Genomic DNA, 21,593 nt, shown 5'->3' with positions numbered 1-21,593 from the left:
AGAGGCATCATTAAGCTATCTGCAGAAAATGGAAAGGGCTCAATAAGATTATGAGCACTGGATCATCACAGTACTAGATATATGCTGAATCACAGATAATCAGAGAGAGAAAGCCATTGGAAATAAAGAACACATGCGTGTCCAGTCATTTGCTATGGCTGCTTTCTAGCAAATGGGTGCCTTTGCAGAGACCCTAAAGACTTGGGTGTAAAGACCTAAAGCTTGGGTGTAAAAGATATATAAAAAATTTACCCCTGAATTTGGGGTCTTATCTTGGGAAGGTAAAATTAAAAGCGTTAAAGTATTATTAGAATAGATTTAGTTGTTTGATTAAAACACAAGCATATGTGCCTGGAAATAATGAATGGTCACAGTTTGGAGTTAAGAATACAACACAATTTTTAAGTAACTCTTTAAGTAACTTTTTTTTTTTTTTTTTAATCAAGGACATGCCAAAGTCAACACAAAGAATGGAAACTTTTCAGGTTAGATAAGGAATCTCTGCTATCTGGGCAGATTACACAGAATAACCTTTTACTACCTCTTGTTAAGAGCAAACTAAATTCTCCTACACCAATTTTTCAATCCAACAGAGGGGAAAAAAAAAACAAGTTCTAGCTTTGCATTAATAATAGTAGTAATTTATCCACAAACTCCTTTATAAAATTATCTCCTAACATATTGTCTAAATATCTTTGATAATTAAACTGTTTATTATTTAATGAAATTTGTTGTTATTCATTGTTTTAAACCTATTTGGTTTTTTTCTTCTAATAAAGATTTAGATTTTAAAAAATTTATCTCCTAATTAATCCATCAAAACTGAGCAAATTTTACCAACATTTTTACACATTTTATTGCTTTTTTTCCAGAATCATTCTTTGTAGATATGATAATTCAAGGCAAATATAGTTTGGGTTTGTTGGCATATTTACTCAGTTTCTATTTCAATTCAAGCTCTGTTCTTTACTATCTCCTTTCACATTCTGAAACAAACCGTTTTAACTGAGAACAAAAATACTCTTATAGTTCTTTGCCATGTTTATTTCTAGTTTAATCTCAACAACCCATATAAGCCATAATTTTTAATCAAACTTACTATTCGTTCAGAGAAAAACTGGAAAGTAATCACTGTCTGTCATACATAAGCATTTTAGGAGACCAGCAAAGCTTACACAACTACATTGTAAGATCTCCACAGCCAAAGGCATACCTTTAACACTTTTGTAGATGGAAAAATATGTTCATTAAAATGACCCAAAGATATAGTCACTTTATTACTGTTAAAATTAAAAGCAAAGATATACATAACAATTGGTGTCCCATGTTTCAATATTCTATTTTCCTTAGAAATTACAGATATCTATAGATTTTTAGTTGTTAACTTGATTTATATTAAAGTTCTAAAATTAATAAATATCTTGCAAATTATGTTTAAACTGACACAGTACAGAACATAATTACAGTTGAATCAAAAAGATTAAGAGTTATAATGCAATATAGTTGAATACATAATTGCATGTTTTCTTAATCTCAGTATATGGAAGAAACATTAGCCTATCTCACAGTAAACCAGTATAAGAAATTTAGGAATTTAGTATTAACTGGTCTCTTCATTAGAAAATAAATCCAAATCTTAAAAAATAAAATAAAATGGTATGTTTAGTCTCCATACTGAAAAAAGCAAGGAAAAGGTATTCTGTGATTTATAACCTAAAATTACCAAACCAATTCATGTCTAAAGATTCACTTTGATGCTCCTGCGATAACATCGTGAGGAATTTTTTTTTCCTTAAAATGTCAGTACATTCAATATGCTAGAGTTCGATTTTTTTATTTTCTTGAAATTCTGGGAATATTAAAATTTTGCAAGCATTTATTGTGTCTCTAATTAGAAAATTCTCTTTTTTCCTAAGAGACTTTATAATTTATTAGTATACTCTAGAAGTAGGGAAATATTTCATTTTCTTATCAATGAGCAGTAAAAGGTTTTTCTCAATTAAATAGCCACCAACAGGACTTGAAACTTTAGGTCTACCACCCCAGGCACAGGGCACTAGAAAATGAAAGCACACATTCTCAAAGAGTTACTCTACTAATCAATGGAAATAATATTTTGTACATGGATTTGAGCACACCAAAAGACAAACAAACAGTATAGAACGACTAACCATATTCCTTGTCATCTCTCACCCAACAGAGAATAGATTCCCATCATCCTAATAGAGATCTCCAAGTGAACACATCATGAAACCAGATTGCCATTTAGAGCTACCCCAAATTGGGAATAATTTATAGATTATATGACCTTGAGTGGCCTAGGGGTTCAGTACACAAGTCCCTGGAATTGGCTATTTCACACATATTTTTTATACAGGAGAGTTCAGTACCCAGTTGTGGAAGTGGATATTACCTAAACAGTAAGTTAAGCAAAACTATTAGCCAAAAATCCAAAACAATAACAACAAAGCAAACAAACCAGAGTAAAAAGCACCAAGTCAGAAGAAAACTGAGAGTCAGAGAAGATAAAGTTCAATTGCTATTTGTGATTTCACTCCAGAGGCCACTTCCCGGGCAACTCTGTTTAACTAGTTCCAGTAGGTGAGCACACTAGGCATCTTGATGGCAACCTCCAACCCTATTAAAGTGTAATTATTAAGTAGTTGGAAACATGGCTCTCGTACAAACAGAGGGAGCACGTGTTGAAGATTTATTTAGCTCATTTAATGAGAGAAGCATCAAGATGATATAGCTGGTCCAAAAGAGAGGAATAGTTTATATATTTTCTCAGGAAAGACATATGAAATAATTTGGTTAGAGACAAAACTGTTTAATGTCGAGCAGGACAATAAAACCATAACTTGGAGATTTATTTTTTTTCACTGGACAGAAATCATTTTCATGTCTTCCAAACACAAATCTACAAGTCAACTTACAACTTCATAAATCTGGGCCAAATTAGTAGTAAATTATGGGTCACACAAAGGTATCTCCCCTTAGATAGTTAAATTATGCTTTGGTAGGCCTCTTAGGTTATGCTCCAGCACATCACTGAAGAGACATTTAAACTTGAGCTCACTGATCTTTCCTTGGCTGTGTCCAGTCTACTGATACATTCACCAAAAGCATTCTTCATTTATATTTTAGTGTTTTTGATTTATAGCATTTCCTTTTGATCCTTTCTGCAAATTCTCTCTCTGCTCACATTACCCACCTGTCCTTGCATGTTGCCTACTTTCTTCATTAGATCCCTTAGCATATTAATCATAGTTATTTTAAATTCCCAGTCTAAGAATTCCAAAATGCGTGCCGTATCTGAGTCTGGTTCTGACGCTTGCTCTGTCTCTTCAGACTTTTTTGCTTTTTAGCATGTCTTATAATTCCTGGCTGAAAGCTGTATATGGTATAAAAGGAACTGGGATAAATAGGGCTTTGATGTGAGGTTTTATATTTATCTGACTAAGAGTTAGATTGTGTTTACTGTATGCTGTAGCTGTAGGTATCAGAGAATAATATTTCCTCTAGGATCTTTTTTATGTCTATTCTGTTGTCGTTGGGTTTTCCTAGAGACTCCTCAAATAGAGCCTGAGGCCTGTAGTACTTTTAGCTGTAATCCCTTTTCTTATGCAGGAGCCCTATCGTTGCGATGTTAGGTGTAGGGAAGGAGAGGCATTCTGTAGTCCATGATTAGGTCTCAGTCTTTTCGTGAGCCTGAGTTGGGCATTTCCCTTCCCCCAGGTTAGTTAGGCTTTGGTAAAACCCCAGTCAGTGAGGCTCTGGTAAAACAGTGTCCCTCGACAGCAGGCCTTGTGAAGGAGAACAGAGAGCTCTGGGCATATTTGGGAGTGCTCACTTTCCCCCTGTCTGTGCCAGCAGCATCGGGGATAGTGAGAACCTGGTGGGGCTGCAGGAGGTAAAACTCATGAAAGTGTGGGGCTCCCTGTGAAGTTTTTAACTCTCAAGCTAGTCCACACTGAATCTCCAGCACTCATCAATTAACAACTTTAAGTCTTCCCACTGATAATTGGCTCCAGATGGGCCTTCTGATTCTGGGCATCTGTTTTCAGGAAGCTACGATCCTCTGTATCCACCTCTTTGTCTCCTGGGGGCAGCAGTTTACCCTGTGACCTCAAGTCTCTGAGGGATCTAAGAAAAGTTGTTGATTTTCAGTTTAAGTTTCTTTCTTGCTGGGAAGATAGGAGTGATAACTTCCAAGCTCTTTATATGTCAGATTGGAACCACAATGAGAATAATAATCAGCTTCACAGATTTGTTGTGATAATGACATTAAATGTATCAGATAAGTTAATGTTTAAGGCATGGCATATAAGTAGCAGTTAATAAATGGCAGATATGTTTATTAATATTCCTAAAGCTGTTTGTTTTTTTTTTTAAATGAGACAAAATCACTAGATAAAAAAAGTCAGTGTATGATCAGTGAATGTTGGAATACGGCAGGTGTTTCTCACTGGCCGCTCTTCAGGGTGTGAGATCACTGCTCCAACTTGTGTCATCTGGAGAGCCCTGCCCAAATTTTCCCAAATGAAAATATTTAGTCAGTGTTTAGGCATCATATGAAAAAGAAAAGAAAACTAATCTTCATCATAGAGTGAAATATTCCAAATATTACCAAATTATCAACATTAAGTAAAAACATGAATGGTTCTTAAAAAATGTCAGTGCCTCAGTTACATTTCCTATGCAAAAGGACCATTCTACAGAAGGCCCTTTCTAAAGAAACTGGGTTAATATATGAAATACAAAGTCTGGCTCATAGGAGGCACTCAATAAATACAGGTTTTATCCTTAACCTAATCTCCTCCTTCCTTTCCCCTAGTGAGGCCAAATTAAAGTGAACTCTTTGAATTAAATGAAGAATTTTGAAAAGCAAGAGTGTAATTTAGTGAATTTGTCAATATTGGAAATTCAAAGATATTAGTATAGTTAATCTTAGTGCATTCTAATTTCTTAAACTATATCTGAATGTTATTATTTACATTTATTATCTTATACCCTCCATTTTATGACCATCAAATTATAGGGAGTATTATTTATAAGTGATATCTATTGAAAGCATCATCTGTGTCACTAAATACCAGAGATATCATTTGTCATTTCTCCTTGAGGGTAATAAACCATCTTTTCTTAGGGAGAAGAAAGGTGGTCCTATGGGAGATGCAGATGGTACCTCAATGAAGACCTTGTGTCTCTTGAACATTTCTTGTCTCCATCAATAAACATTTAACTACTTACACAATTATTTACCTTTTTCAAACTATAAAACAATGTATCAATAGTGTAGCATTCCACAGACATGGCGGTCCAGCATCTACCATCCAAAATTATCCACGAGTAGAAAGACATCTAGATCCTTGCTACTCATAGTATAGCCCATATACCAACAGCATTGGTGTATTAGCTATCCCCACTGCATAACAAATACTCCAAAACTTAACAAGGTAAACAACAAACGTGTCATCTCACAGCTTCTATGAGTCAGAAGTCTGGGCACGGATAAACTGAGTGACTCTGGATTAGGGTCTCTTCCAAGTCTGCAATCAGCACGTCAGTTGGGGCTGCTGTCACTTCAAGGCTCTATTCAGGGATCATCTGCTTCCAAGCTCAGTCACATAGCCAGTAGCACTTGGCAGGCCTAGCGCCTTGCTAGCTGCTGTCCTGAGATATCAGTTCCTTATCATGGAGATCTCACAATAGGACAGTTCACAGCCTGGCAGATGGCTCTCCTCAGAGCAAGTGGGAGAGTATACCCAAGACAGAAAGCACAGTCTTTTTGTAACCTTTTCTCAGAAGTGACATCCCATCATCTTTGTCATATTCTATTCCTGAGAAACTAGTCAATAGGTCCAGTCTGCACGCAAGGGCAGGGAACTACACAAGGATGTAGATCCCAGGAGAGAGGGGGTTTATTGGGAGATATCTTAGAGGCTGCCCACCTGTATTGGCATCCACTGGGAACTTGTTAGACATGCAGGATCACAGAACTAGTGAAGAGAATCTGAATTTTAACAAGATTCCAAGGTGATCCATATGTCAAGAAGCACTGCTCTAAGAAGCAAGGGCCATGTGCTTTATTCTGTTGCAGAGGCTGCTTCCTCACTTAATTTTACTCACTGGTTAATGTTACTTTCTAACAATTGCAAAGATTAATTTTCCTTGCAACTCAGTTCTCTCATACTCAACAAATAGGAAAAAATGTAGGGATCCTGTAGGACCAGTGGGCTGCAGAGAGCAGATTAGAAAGAGTTGAGGGACTGAGGAAGAGAAAGGGAGCAAAAGGACTGTGCCAAACAGATCTAATATCAATATCCAGTAATTACTGAAAGAGAAGATTGAGCATTTGTACAAGGAGGGACGTTCAGGACCATGGGAAAAAAGGACTAATGTCCTATTCCCTCAACAGCCCCTAAGTGCATTGCTGAATAATTCTGAATTAGAAATACTCTGTTTATGGTGGCGACCTCTTACTACTTAATTCTGCTTGGGTCTACTTCCTTCTGTTTACCAAGATAGAGAAGTTCACAGCATATTTTAGAAATTATAATATAGAAATGCAAATACTTAAGTGAGTTTTAGACATCTTGATTATTCCCTTTCCAAATACATTTTATATCTCAATGATGCTTAAAGAACAATCTACATTCAGTATTTGAAACCTTTCCATAAAAAAACACTAGTAACTTTGGTATAAATATTTTATATCTCCCTCAAATTCTTCTTAGGGGAAAAGATAAAATTCCATTGAGCTTTTAATCCTCTATTAAAAAATGGCCTAAGGGGAAAAATGGAAATCTCTAATCTACTTATCACAAACGCAGTAGACTAGGGAAAGCTTCTATTCTATACCTTCAGTGGTAGACTGGAGGCAACTCCTACTGGGGTCCTACTGGGGTGTGGGAGATGTTTGTTAAATTTTTAGGAGTTTTATATACTAGTTTTTAACCACAGTCACAATTAAAACTTAAAGTATGTATATAAACCTACAAATTAATAATTTATATGAAAAAACAAAGGTAACAAATACTCAAAATCATCACTTTGTAATTATTTTCTACATTTTACGATTAATTTTTTTTAAGGTTATTTAAAACATTTGTTGTATCTACAGGGTTTTCACACTACATAATGCTGTGCTACTAAGGATCTCTTACCAACCCTGTTTAGTGACATCACATTGGTAGCTTGAAACTGGCCATGATAGGAGTATTTACAGCACAGAAATTGGAAAATGCTATAAATCAGAACTTGACTTAATTTTGTTGATTGTCCTCAAGACAGGGAAATGTTAATACTACAGATTCAGCTTAAAAGAGTGTCATGTCCTTAGCTATTACATTATCAATAGCACAAAAAAATTGGTAAATACTCTTCATGCAGTCAAAAACTATTATCCAGTTCAGCAAAATTGCTCCCATCACTGACAAACCAGTAAAGTTCAGACGTAACTCGCGCTAAGGCTGAAACAGGCTTCAGTTTAATGAATATAATTTGTACTAGGGTGAAAAATACTTTAACAACAGATCACGTATCAGATTTAAGGATGAAAAATTATTTAGAAAAGAGTTAGTGGACTGGGATCAATTCTGTGTGTTAAATTATGGTTGAAACTGAAACCCCAAGTTGCTGTACATACAAGAATTCAACAAAAATGAACAAAAGCAGTCTCTGAGAATCAATTAGTTACAGTATATGGAATTTATAATAAAAGGTACTGTATATTTTAGTGTTATTTGTGAAGAGTGTGCTACACCCCTTTTGTATCAGAACAGTTTCTACTACATGCATGTATGCATGTTTGTGTGTGTGTACGTGTGTGCATAGTTTTGCCAGGGAGCCAATTATTCAACATCTACCAGCACACCACCCTGCCTCCTTCCCTCCCAAGGGAAACATGGCCACTACAAATCACGGAGGGGTACATTACCATATCCTAGTCTTCCATGTAAAAATATCATTTTAAGTTCTAAATTTAAAAAATGCACATGCAGAGAGAACATTTATTATAAGTTAGTGGAAACACTTCTTGGCTGGTCCGTGTTCTGCTACAAATGTGGGAAGTCCATGTTTTAGTGACATCATTCCAGATGAATTGCAGCTCAGGTGATTTACAGTCTCTTACATTAGCCAAAATTACACTTTGCATATACATATTAAAAGCTCTCAGGAAAACAATTTTCACTGTACTAGGATATGGAAAAGGAATTGACGTCATAGGCATCTAAGTATCAACTGGACCTAAAACCTGACCGAATAAGGCTGAAAAGCTCTCTGTCTTACTTTGGTAATCGGAGGACTCACCAGCAGACACTATACAGATCTCATGAGCAGGCCTGGTGGCAGGAATTTCTGTTCAAGATTCAGGGGAGTCACATGTGCCCCTTTCAAATAAACCAGATGCAGCATTCTAATTTATCAGAACAACATCAGTCGGTCAGCTGTGCTGATGATAGTGTTTTTATGTAGTAATTTAGTCTTTGGGGAAATTACTCTTCTGTGAGGTTTTAAGAAAAAAGTGAACTGTTTTAGTTAATGTTCAATTCCACATAAAAACAACTCAAATGGAGGAAGACAAAGCCGACTGATGTAAAAATGGAATCCTTTGTTGCCCAATTCAAAACAAATTCTGTTGTAAACTTTGAACTGGCTAAGAAAGCAGAGGAAAGCTTTGGCAGAATATCACTGACCTGTAAATGCTACAGGCTCTTCTCCTAAAGCATTCTAAACCAAAAGCGATGGGTGCAAATATTGTAGAGTGTCTTCTCAGACTGTAAAGAGACAGCGATATCCTTATGGGTCCTCTGAGAGAACAGTTAGAGGAGTGCTTTAGAATTAAAGCTATTAATAAAACTGCTGGAAATTTCAAGGATGAGTAGGCAGAAAATCTTCTGTATTCATCAAACTGAGGATGAGGATTTGGCAAATTTGAAGAGGGAGCAGATTTAGACACGAGGAGGTTATATAAAGGGAACATCCAGATAAACTGGGATAAACTACCGGAAAAACAATATTCTAAGCACCTTTACAGTAGCTCTTTAAATGAGTACACATAGATGCTTTTGACTTTTTTTTTTTTTTTGTATATTTAGAAATAAATATGGCTAGAAAAGAGGCCTCCCACTAACTACAAATTTGAAAAAATGCTGATTGGTTTCTTCTACTTAGACACTAGGATTAGGGCATCACATTGAAAGGTAAATCTTATTTATTTTCCTTTCTTCATGTGCATGATTATGAACTTGCTTGCGAAGTAGTCTTCTAATTCATATAACAGCTTTCTGGACATTTGGGATTTGGGTCATGGATACTGTGGATTTTATAGTAGGGATTTATAACTGGGAGATGGCTTGCTTTTATCTGATTAGTCAATTCCCATAAATAAAAGGATAAAAATGGTGCAGGAGAGCTTTGTGAGAGAGATGAACACACGGCGCTGTGCAAGCCTGCATGATGACAAGGTGGAGTGAGCAATGTCCCTATTTGGCAGATCCATCCAGCAGCTCATGCGCACATTTCAGTTAATATATAGACCTATTAAAGATGATATGTATGTTTCTCTTGGAGCAGACACAAATACGATTTTTAGTGAAACTCAAATGGCAAGAGCTAAAATTACTATTACCACACAATTTCTGATAAGGTGATTAAAATTCACAGAGAGCTCAAACTTCAGCCATGAGTTTTTTACTAGATAAGTAATTTGCCGGAGATGGAGCAGCAAATTGATTGGTCTGTCTCCTGTAGAGCCTGAATGGTTCTCTAGTAGTGGAAACAATTTTGTAATCAAATGGCCACAGGAATGACAAACAATCAGAGACTATGTTAGAATGAAGGGTAATCCTGAGACAATCTGATCTACAGAATCTTCTTAGCAAATAACATTTTCACTGAAACCTCAATATAAAAAGCAGACAAAAGTGATAGGTGGATTCCTCAGTTGAATTAAATCTTCATTATTGGGCAGAAACTAGTCTTTTTCACAGACTGCTTTCCTACGTTCACTGGATCCTGTGGCTCACTGGAGCTCAGAATAAACCCCCAGGATTCTTCTTCATGTATACGTTAGTTGTATATGCCAAGCCACCTTGCCCAAAGGTCAACAGGTAGACGGTGGCAGTGGCAGGCCAGAGCCCTGTCCTGTGTTCCTCACACCATCACCAAAGAAGTCAACTTAGTTGGCAACTCCCTGATTAAATGAAAATGTGACCACTTCCTCTCTTTCTTGGATTCCACTGAGCTAATTCATAGCCTTTGTATTCTTGCGGTATTAAAATGATAGTCTGGACAAAAACATAGGTCTGGAAAAGTTTGTTATTAAGAATATTTGCAAGATCTTTTCTGACCCACCTCCTAGAGTAATGAAAATAAAAACAAAAATAAACAAATGGGTCCTAATGAAACTTAAAAGCTTTTGCACAGCAAAGGAAACCATAAACAAGATGAAAAAACAACCCTCAGAATGGGAGAAAATATTTGCAAACAAAGCAGCAGACAAAGGATTAATCTCCAAAATATACAAATAGCTCATGGACCTGAATATCAAAAAAATGAACAACCCAATTAAAAAGACCTAAATAGACATTTCACCAAAGACATACAGATGGCCAAGAGGCACATGAAAAGATGCTCAACATCACTAATTATTAGAGAAATGAAAATCAAAACTACAATGAGGTATCACCTTACACCGGTCAGAATGGCCATCATCACAAAATCTACAAACAATAAATGCTGGAGAGGGTGTGGAGAAAAGGGAATCCTCTTGCACTGTTGGTGGGAATGTAAATTGATACAGCCACTATGGAGAACAGTATGGAGGTTCCTTAAAAAACTAAAAATAGAACTACCATATGACCCAGCATTCCCACTACTGGGCATATACCCTGAGAAAACCATAACTCAAAAGGACACATGTACCCCAATGTTCATTGCAGCACTATTTACAATAGCCAGGACATGGAAACAACCTAAATGTCCAACGATAGATGAATGGATAAAGAAGATGTGGTACATATGTACAATGGAATATTACTCAGCCATAAAAAGGAATGAAATTGGGTCATTTGTAGAGATGTGGATGGACCTCGAGTCTGTCATACAGAGTAAAGTAAGCCAGAAAGAGAAAAACAAATATCGTATACTAACGCATAAATGTGGAATCTAGAAAAATGGTACAGATGAACCTATTTATAGGGCAGGAATAGAGACATAGATGTAGAGAACAGACATGTGGACACAGAGGGGTAAGGGGAGGGTGGGACGAATTGGGAGATTAGGTTTGACATAAGTACACTACCATGTGTAAAATAGATAGCAGTGGGAACCTGCTATATAGCACAGGGAGCTCTGCTCTGTGTTCTGTGATGACTTAGATGGGTGGGATGGGGTGGTGGATGGGAGGGAGGTCCAAGAGGGAGGGGATATAGGTATACATATAGCTGATTCACTTCACTGTACAGCAGAAACTAACAGAACATTGTAAAGCGATTTGACTCCAATAAAAAAAAAAAAGAATATTTGCTCTTTCAAGACCCCCCATTTCAATTTCTACCCTAGACCCAGTTCATTGCTTGTTCAAAAATGACATGAAATTTCAGGCTTCATTCAGTCTAGAGTTGAGAGACCTGTTAGGCTACATCCTAAAGCATGAGAGACTTATGAAGTACAAAGATGGAGTGCATTGCAATAACTGTAATGGCTAGAGTGGACAAGTGAAGAGGAAAAGAGGAAAGGACATTGACATCTGTTTGGATCAATGAATGAAAACCTTACAAAAAAAATTTTTTTGGTAATGTCCTATTTGTTTGTTCCCTTTAACTTTTTTCACCAAGTGTTCACAGAACAACTGCGCTGTGCTAGTATCAGTTATTACCTTGGAACAAACAGAGTAATGTTTGGAGTGTGATTCACCCCATGAAGTCCACTTCCTTTCAGAGATACTATCTTGTGATCTGTACATTTAAGCTAGGAATAACCTTGCCCCAGTTATTCAGTGTTTGAATTCTGTGAATGAATGGGAATGGGATTTCATACTGGATTTGCTTCAATGTTGCAAAGCTCTTTCCTGAAGTTACCTTATTCTTTCCCTTCAAGTATCATATCACAGCAAAACCCAAGGGAGGGGCATTCCTGACAGATGGTTCAACCTGAAGCCATCATTCAGCCCTTGGACAAATACTAATTGTATACCTACTATGTGTCAAACACTCTTGTAGGTCTTGGGCACAGAGTGGTGAACAGGACAGACCAAGTCCCCTTCACTGTGATGTTTACAAGCTCATGTGGGATACAGAAAATAATAAGTAAAAATAATAAGCAGGATGATTTCCACTAGTCATAAGTATTATGAGGGAACATAAAAACATAGAAATGTTGGGTACAACTAAGCATGGGGATTGGATACCATGATTGATCAGGAAGGGGCTCTCCAAGGAGGGGTCACTTAACCTCAGACAATGAGGAGGGCCTCCCAACTCCCAATATCCTCAGAGTAAAGCCCTGGGATCTTATATGACCTCAAGTGAGAAAACCACACATATTTCTGCCCAAGGGGCAAGTCTACTGTCTTTTTAATGGATGGCCAGACTTCCTAAGGGCTGACATAGTAACAGTGAGGAAAGGCAGGGCAGCTATTGGAGACAGAAGCCACACTGTGATTTAGTCTTGTGGTGAATTGTTCCTACTTTGAAGGTTCATCAGCAGTAGCATAATCGCACCTTAGTTCCAGGAGAAAGCAGTGTGAAGTGGCCTGGAGCGCCAGGTAATGGGCAGGAAGCCGTGTGAATCAGATGGCCCAGGGCTCCCACGGTGGGAAGCTGTTTACTCTTTCCCCAGGAGGACACAGGGTTAGACAGTTAAGTCTGTAATCATTATCAGCCAGATCAACACGTTCTAAGTGACTCGCTTTCGTCATTTTTCCCCTAACAGTGGTTCAATGGCCTGTGAATGTTTGCTTTCAGAAGAAAAGAATTTTTTTTTATTTAAATAAATCATTCATGGTCAAAGGAAGCTTTTGTCACTTCAGCGTCTACTCCCCTCTCATTCATATTGCTCAACAAAACTGAACAATTTTTATGTGATGCAGCCACTGTGTAGCTCAGACAAAAACTGCTGGAAAAAACTATCCTAAGTATGTTTTAACCCCCAGTTGACACAGTTGCTGGGAATGTGTATTATTATTGTCTCAAGAGCTGAACTTTCTCAGATCCTAAAATTATGACTATTTCCAAAAAAAAAAGCAATCCATGCATAAGACAGACCTTAAGAGATGGACGAAATGTAAGACATGGCTTCTTTAAGGAACTGAAAGCTTACCTGAAGAACCAGTGAGAAGACACAATAATGGGTAGCAACGTAAGTGTACAAAATTAAGATATACTGTTAGATACAAACTAAAAGGATGTAGAGGTTAAGCGGGCCAGCAGAAGAGGCTAGAATCAGCAAGTGGTGCTTGATGGAAGAAGTAGAACTTCAAGAATGGGGAGGATCTGGAGAACAAGAGAGTATTTCAAGTGAGGGGAGTAACAGTGAACACGCCCAGAGCTGGGCACACGCGGGAACATTTTCACAGGACAGCGTGGGCACGTGAACAAATGCAGCTGTGGTTCATTTGCGGGGCTGTCGGGAAATGGTCACACTTATATTGCACCATGCCTACAATGGGCACAGCAAGTTTTATCAGCTACAGATGCCTAACTGAAGAATTTTGTAAGACTTTGGCTCCTATTTATTTTCTAGGCTCCTCAGTGGATGTAAGCAAATTGTGGATGATCTGTAAATATTTGTTGTATCACTTGTAATTTGAACAGCATCTTGATGACTCACAGAGTATGGGGAGTATTTGAATACGAAGATTGCCAAAAAACATCCTTCCCCCACACAACATTACTGCAAGGTCATTGAGACAACACCACAAATAGAAAAGCATCTCAAGACTTACTAAGTTCTGCTCATGAATACCTCAGAGAGAAATGATTTTCATTGCTGACCCCCTATGCATTTTTGGTGCATTTCTCAGAGAAGATAAGGTAGTCACACAAGTTATTTTATTTAATATCCTAGCAAAATTAAGGGTTTTTAAACTGTACTTCATGCTTTTTATATTTATACATACATACGTACGTGTGTGCATATACATGCACACACACACATTTCAACCTATAATCTTACATCTTTGAAGTCACTGTAGAAATTCCATCGGTCCCAATGTCTGTTTATCATATTCACTCAATCCAAAGTTCCCCTTCAGTTATAGATTAACTCCTACCCAGGAAATATTTTTACAATATGAATGCATACATTTGAAGACAATAGGCTTCTTTCTCCCTTATGGCTTGAGTCACTCACGACTGAGTGCCTTTGAGAATTCTAAAAACCCACAAATCTGAATTAGTCCTGGGTCTTAAAGAGAGAATTAGCAAAGTACAGCCTCTTGGGTTAAAGACCCCAACAGAAGAAACTGGAATCCCTTTCAAACCATAATGAGTGTGACTAGGCCCTCTGGTGGCCAAATTTGTCTCTGCCTCCCCGTCCAGGCCCCGGCATTTTCGTAGGAGCCTTATTTCTTCAGTTCCAACAAGGACAAGGGCTATCATGAAACTTCTTGCAGCCTCGCTTTCCCCAACTTCCCCAGAACCACCACACCCTTGATGTTAACATATATTCCCATTGAACTGTAGGGCCTACAAAGAAATTCTGCTTTGTGGCTGAGAAGACAGATTTCTCTGAAGTAACTTAAAACCATCAAAAAGACTATACACCCAGAAAGCCCTTTGGGGAGTTCTAGAACCTTCCCCGAGTCTCATATCCAATTTTGATTGGGACTGCCCTTGACAAATTTGAAGCAAATAATCAGATCTACAGAAAACATCTGTACATCCATTGTGTAGAGTGGATTGGCCTTGTGTATCAGCACACTTTTGGATTCAGGGAATATTAAAACACTTTGGTTCTTCTTAAAAATAAAAGCATTATTCAGCATTATATATTTGTCAATATAGTCATAAAAAGTGCAGACCTTTTCTGTACTCTTAACTTTTTTTTTGTAGATTTCAGTTTCTTCATCTATAAAATGGGGATAAAAATAATAATACCTAGGGCACAGGGTGACTGTTATAATGAGTGTTGAGGTTTTGTAATGGTGCTTGCCACAACATCACTCAAAAAATAGGAGCTGCTGCAATGACGATAATGATTCCTTAATTTATACACATTCCTCCTCTCCCCACCTCTCAATATCCACACACATAGTCTCAATTAACATGGATAAACTATTAATCTGGCCAGAGAGAGAATAAGTTTCTTGACAGAATCTGACATTCAATAGGTTATTTCCAGGCAGCTTGGTTAGGGTCAGGGATGCAGTTGGAGTTTTTTTGTGCTTTTGGAGCCTGATTGGGGCTGACAGGAAGTGAGTTCTTTGATTAAGACGCCTACCATTGGTCAGCAGTTTTCAAAAAGATCCTGCACTCAAGTGAATTGGTATTTTATTCTATGAATTTAAAATCACGGACTGCAGAAGACAGAATTTAAATGCCTTTCGGGTCTTTCAAGAACATCGTATAACCGGCCGGTCTCTCCTCTCTCCCTGTCCTCCGTAGGTTAACCTCAGAGCCACAGATGGCAGGCTTATGCGCCAGTTGCTCCTCATCAACGAGAGCATTGAGTCCATCAAGTGGATGATTGAAGAGAAAGCCACCATCACCAGCCGAGGCAGCAGTCTCAGCGGCAGCCTGTGCAGCTTACTGGAGAGTCAGAGCACCTCCTTATATGGCAGCTACAACAGCCTCCATGATGGCAGCGACGGGCTGGATGGCATCTCCGTGGGGAGCTACCTGGACACTTTGGCAGATGACGTCCCAGGCCATCAGACCCCGTCAGACTTGGACCACTTCAGTGACAACTCAGTCATAGGGGACGCACACGCACTGCACAAGCGTCCCAAATTGGATTCTGAATACTACTGCTTTGGCTAATGACCCAGTCTTTTGCATGGGATTGGTGTGCAATTAACTTGTATTTATCCTTCTTCTCCGCTGCTATATTTTTGGTGTGATTTTTTAAAATATGACAACCTTTTAAAAAGAAGCTTATTTTGAACGGCTTGATGGTATTTCTGTTGCTCCTAGTATTTCTCACCTGGACTGATTTATCTTTGTCTCTCTTATGTCTCTATTTTTATTTATTACAGCGATTTTTCTCCCTTCTTTCACAGTGGCACAAATAAGGTAGGGGGAAAAGAATAAGCAATAATTATGTTTTTGCTTCTGTTTTCAGAGCAAGGGGTCAGGGATTACAAGATAAACTTTGCTAAATTTTACAATAAACCAAAGTCTGATACTAGCTAATTTTGTTGCTTGTATTCTTAAATGTTTCAAAGATTCATTTTTCAGAAGACGCTGAGGTTTATTACTGTTTGTATGTTAGGTTGAACAAAATGCTTGGGACAAAGCTAGGCATTATTTCTAGGCCACAATGTCCTAGCGTGAAATCAACAATACTGTTAGTCACACACTTCTCATGACAATCATTTGGAAGCCCCAACTCTATGCAATCTGTTCAGTTAAATTTGCTGTTCATAGATCAGCATTTTGTCATCAGTGATTCTAACTCAAGCTGTAGACTAAGTTGTGTAATTATATGTATGATTCTCCCAAATTTCAAAGAATAATTGAGATTAGGTATGGAGGTGATTAGAGGTTAAGGTGTCCTAAATTTAATAGTATTTTGAGATTTTGTTGATGCTTACTGCATGAATTTTACAATTCTAGGATATATAAAGACATAGATGCATACAATGGATGGATGGATGGATGGATGGATGGGTGGGTGGGTGGATAGAGTGGGAAGTAGAGTCACTCTTCCCTTAAGAAGTCTAATAGTCTAATAGATCCTTTCATCCTGGGATGGGTAAATAATCTCTTAATTTTCTGAAATGACATATGAAAATATCACTCGTACTGAACATTTAGTTTTGATGTATTATTAATCCCCTACATTTCTTTTACCTTGATGATTCCTAGTGAGTGAATCTTATTGAGATTTCAAACTGTTCTTTGTAATGATATAGGTTTCTGCACTAAACACTTGACAATATGAATCAAAAAGTCTTTCTACTTGTAACTTTAAAATGCCTATACTCAAGAAATGATTTCCCCCAGATTTCCTTTGTTATTATACGTATTGCATACTTGTCAAATTTGTTCTTTCCAGGTTATATATTATTCAATTTCCAATTAATATAGACCCTGTAGGTTTTTTACAGTAGTCCTTTTTTCATAAATTGCTGATAAAATCCTCATCAACAACAATCTCATGATGTCAGGATTGTCTCCCTTCTGTGTTTGAGGAAAATGAACACGCAGAAAGTAGGTAACTGGGTCAAATCTCCCAGTAAGTGTCAAAGCTGGGACTTAAACATGAGCCTGTCTTATTCTAACAGTAAAACTGGGTACCTATAGTAGTTAAATAATAACGTATGGATGAGAAAGCAAACTTAACCCCTGACAAAAATAAAGTGACCATTTTTCTTCCAAATCAGTAGGACCTACATTTTTGAATATGAGCTTTTTGAGCCCTTTCCTGAAATCACATGTCCAGTCAGTGATGTGCTTATAGGTAAATCAGGGAGTTGGCCGCGTGCCAGCTATTCCTCATATATTCCCCCCTTTCTACTTACTTTCATTTTAAACTTAGTAAAGGCTGGTGGGCTGGCTATTTTATTTGTTTGGTTTTAATCTGGAATTAAGCCAAGCAATTTTTAGCACAGATTTTTTTTTTTTACCATATTAAAATCCAAGAGCATGCATTATGATCTAGGAGATAAAACATCCTTAGAACCAAGACTGAAGAATTTCAAACAGAGGGTAATGACATATGTAACTGTATGTCTATAGCATTGCAAGGAGAACATTTCCAGCAAGAGAGAAGTAAGCAGACAGCAAGACTATAGGAGGCATCGAGGCTAAATTCTAACCTCTTCAAAACCTGAGATTTGTCTAGAATAAGCCAGACACAGGAAAGATGATTTCTGTCCTCACATCACTGTTTCAGATTGTAAATTCAATCTGGCCAATTTCTTTCACACCCTCCTTTTACCAATCAGCTTCCCCTGCTATCTGTCCATCCTACGCCCTCTATAAATTTCCTCCCTATAGAAAGGAAATGAACAAGCATGAGTATAATATGAGTGAAATGTGTAGAATAGTTTTCATTTATGCATCTTATTTTAAGGGACCTATAATGAACATTGGAAGAACACTTGAGAACTTTTTTTTGGCTCTATAAATTTCACTGTTGTATGTGCTTTACAGTTATTCCTATTTTTTTGGTAAAAGATACCAAATATAGAGTCTATAATTTAGACATATGGAGTAACATATAAGCCAACAATGTTTTGATAGTTGATTTTACTAAGAGGAGGGGAATATGCAACTAAACAACACTAATTATTGACCTATTCATTGGTCTCAAGAGAATGAATGCATTTTCAACTAAAGAATTCCCGTAACAAATCTATGACCTGGAGCATTTGATATTTGATCTCTGTCAGTACCATGAGGAAATGGGGTAAAAAGTTAAAGTGCCTTCAAACTAGTCTGCCTGCACTGAGTTGTGTTCTCCCAGAAAAATGGAATTTTCCTCAGTTACAGTAACCTCTCCGTTTTATGGACTTGTCTGTTTTATACTGGGAAGAAGATAAGATAATTGGAGGTAAGGAATTTAGACAATTTAAAGCTATTACATTTTCGGAGTTTTGAAAATAAAGGAACTCAAGATAACCAACTTAGAAGTCTTAACTTCAAAGAAACTTCAGTATTTATACTATGTCAGCCCCAAATTGCATAGCATCAAGTTCTAGGTATTTGCCAACCTTTAGAAATGCAATATGATCCTTTGCTGCCGGGTGAATTGTAAAGACACTTGGAGCTCCACGAATAATGTCAATCAGGCATTTTGATCCCCGATCCCATCAAAATACAATCACCACCATGATACCCAAGTAAATGGTTATTTTGAGGTCCTCATCTCATTGATATCTCAGCAGCAGTTGACACATTTGATCACTGCTTTCTTGAAAGACTGTCTTCATTTGGCTTCCAGGACATCCCTCTCTCTTGGATTCCCTCATTCCCCACTGCCTGCTTGTTAGCATAACTCTGTTGCGGCTTCTCGTCAGACTCCTGACCTCCACACACAAGAGTGTCTCTTGGCTCAATTCTGGCACCACTTCTTTTCTGAAATTATTCCCCTGGGGATTTCATCCAGTGCCACAGCTTTAGATGTCATCTACATGCTGAGATTCCTCAAAGTATATCTCTAGGCTCAGTCTCTCCCCTGCACTCTAGCCTCCTGCATCTATCTGACCCCACGGCATCTCTACTTGATGTCTGATAAGCATCTCAATCTAAACATAACCAAAATTGAAATTTTGCTCTTGTTCTGTAATCTTCCCCAGTTCGGTAAAGGATGGCTCTAATTATCAAACGCTCAGCCCAAATCCTTGAAGTCATTTCTTAAGTGCTCTCTCTCACACCACATCCACCATATCCAATCTGTCATGTAAATCATATGTGTTCTACCTTAGAAATATATCCAGAATGAGCTATAGATTTTCATAGTACCCCTGTTACCACTCTAATCAAGTCAGTGTCACTTCTTCCTGGGACTATTTCAGTAGCCCTGTCTTGTTTCCTGGCTTCCACCCTTACCTTCCCACAGTTAATATTCAACAGAGCAAACAGTAATCTTTTAAGAAACAAGTCAGATTTTTTGCCAGCCTCTGTACCAACCCTTTAATGTACTTCCACCTCTAAGCATAACCCAACTCTGTAGCACAGACTACAAAATCCTATGCAATCTGTCATCTTTCTACCTGTCTGACTTCATCTCATACCATTCTCTACCCTCTCTCATTGTGAGCCTCATTTACATCCTTACTATTCTTTAAAAATCTCAAAGTCTATGCAAGTCCTTACCTCAGAATCTTTGCACTTCTCATTTCCTCTTTCTGAAATGTTCCTCTCCTGAATGTTCATAAGTTTTGATTCCCCAGTTCTTTTTGGTCTCCAACCAAATGGCAAGAGGACTCCTTACATAGCACACCTGGAACATGCTGCCCTTACCCTGGTTTATTTCTCCTCAGATCATCACTTGATACATAATTTTTGCAAGTACTCTCTGCTTCCCCACACTAGAATGCAAGATCTTTGAGAACAAGAACTGTGTTTTGTCCACCACCATATGCTTCCAGACTCCTAGTACTCCCCAAGACACACACACACACACACACACACACACATACATACATCAGTCAGCTCTGGGGCTGCAGTATGTATGACCAGTCCTATGAATCACCTGGATAAAGTGAGGACTCAATAAGTATTTATCAAATGAATGAATGAATGAGGGAATGGGTGACTGAGTAGCTGCATGAACAGGCAGACACATCCTTAGAGACTGCTTCCTAATCCAGGATGCTGAGTGCTCCCCAAGAAAGTCATTTGGGACTTTCCTACTGCGTGCTCCATGACAGAGCCACACCCTCTGATTTTCCTCCAAAGTGTCTTATAGTAGACACAAAATACATTTTTTTTTTGACTAAAGCAATTATTAGTTTTCTGAGTGCCTTCTAGGTACCAGGCAATAACTGTGCTAGGATCAGGTGACGAAAAATGGAGGAAGGTACCAACCATGCCCTCCAGGAACTCATTTGTGCAGCATGTTCTTTGGTAGGAAAAAATAATGGCCCACCCCCTCCATCCCCCAAAGATGTCATATCCTAATTCCTGGAAACTGTGAATGCTTTCCATGGCAAAAGTGACTTTACAGATGTGATTAAGGTAAGGATCTTGAGATGGGAAGATGTCCCTAGATTATCTGGGTGGGTACAATGTATTTATGAGGGTCCTTATAAGGGAGAGGCAGTACTGTCAGAGACAGGTGTGATATGTTACACTGCCGGTTGTGAAAGAGGAGAAAGAGCAGTGAGAAAAGAAATGCAAGAAGCTCCTAGAAGCTGAAAAAGGCAAAGGAATAAAGAGCCCCTAGAACCCTATTGACACCTTGATCTTAGCCAAGTAAGACCTGTTTTGGACTTCTGACCTCCAGAATTGTAAGACAATAAATCAGTGTTGTTTTAAGCCACTAAGTTTGTAGAAATTTGTTAAAGCAACAATAGGAAACTGATACAGATTTTGGTAACTGGAAGTGGGATACTGCTGTAACAAATACCTAAAAATGTGGAAGTGGCTTGGAATTGAATAAAGGATAGATACTGGATGAATTTTGAGAAGCATGATAGAAAAAGCCAAGACTGCTTTGAATAGACTGCTAGGAGAAATACAGATTTTAATGACTCTGCTAGTAAAGACTCGGAAGTAAGAAGAACAGTAGAGAAAAAGCTATATTGTCTTAGTGGAAAATTAAATCATCATAATCTGACTCTTGCAAGAAAGGACAGTAAAAGCATTGCTAGTAAGGGCTCAGAAGGAAATGAGAAACATTACAGGAAACTGGCAGAAAGAGAATTCTCATTATGTAGTGGCAGAAAGTTTAGCAGATTGTGTCCTACAGTTATA

General features: G+C 37.9%; 1 protein-coding gene across 1 annotated transcript in view; it reads left to right on the top strand.

Annotated features, from left to right (window-relative positions):
- The window catches only part of LURAP1L (leucine rich adaptor protein 1 like), a 47,708-nt gene extending 31,352 nt beyond the window's left edge, over positions 1–16,356 (top strand). Inside the window, exon 2 of the mRNA XM_007176745.3 lies at positions 15,615–16,356. Within this exon, the coding sequence (XP_007176807.2) occupies positions 15,615–15,989 (375 nt within the window). The 3' untranslated portion in view covers positions 15,990–16,356. The remainder of the gene's footprint in view (positions 1–15,614) is intronic.
- The last annotated feature ends 5,237 nt before the right edge of the window (positions 16,357–21,593 follow it).

This window comes from Balaenoptera acutorostrata, chromosome 6, assembly GCF_949987535.1.
Source record: "Balaenoptera acutorostrata chromosome 6, mBalAcu1.1, whole genome shotgun sequence".
NCBI lineage: Eukaryota > Metazoa > Chordata > Mammalia > Artiodactyla > Balaenopteridae > Balaenoptera > Balaenoptera acutorostrata.
Note: the sequence above shows the minus strand (reverse complement) of the source record. Positions and strands in the feature narration are given on the sequence as shown.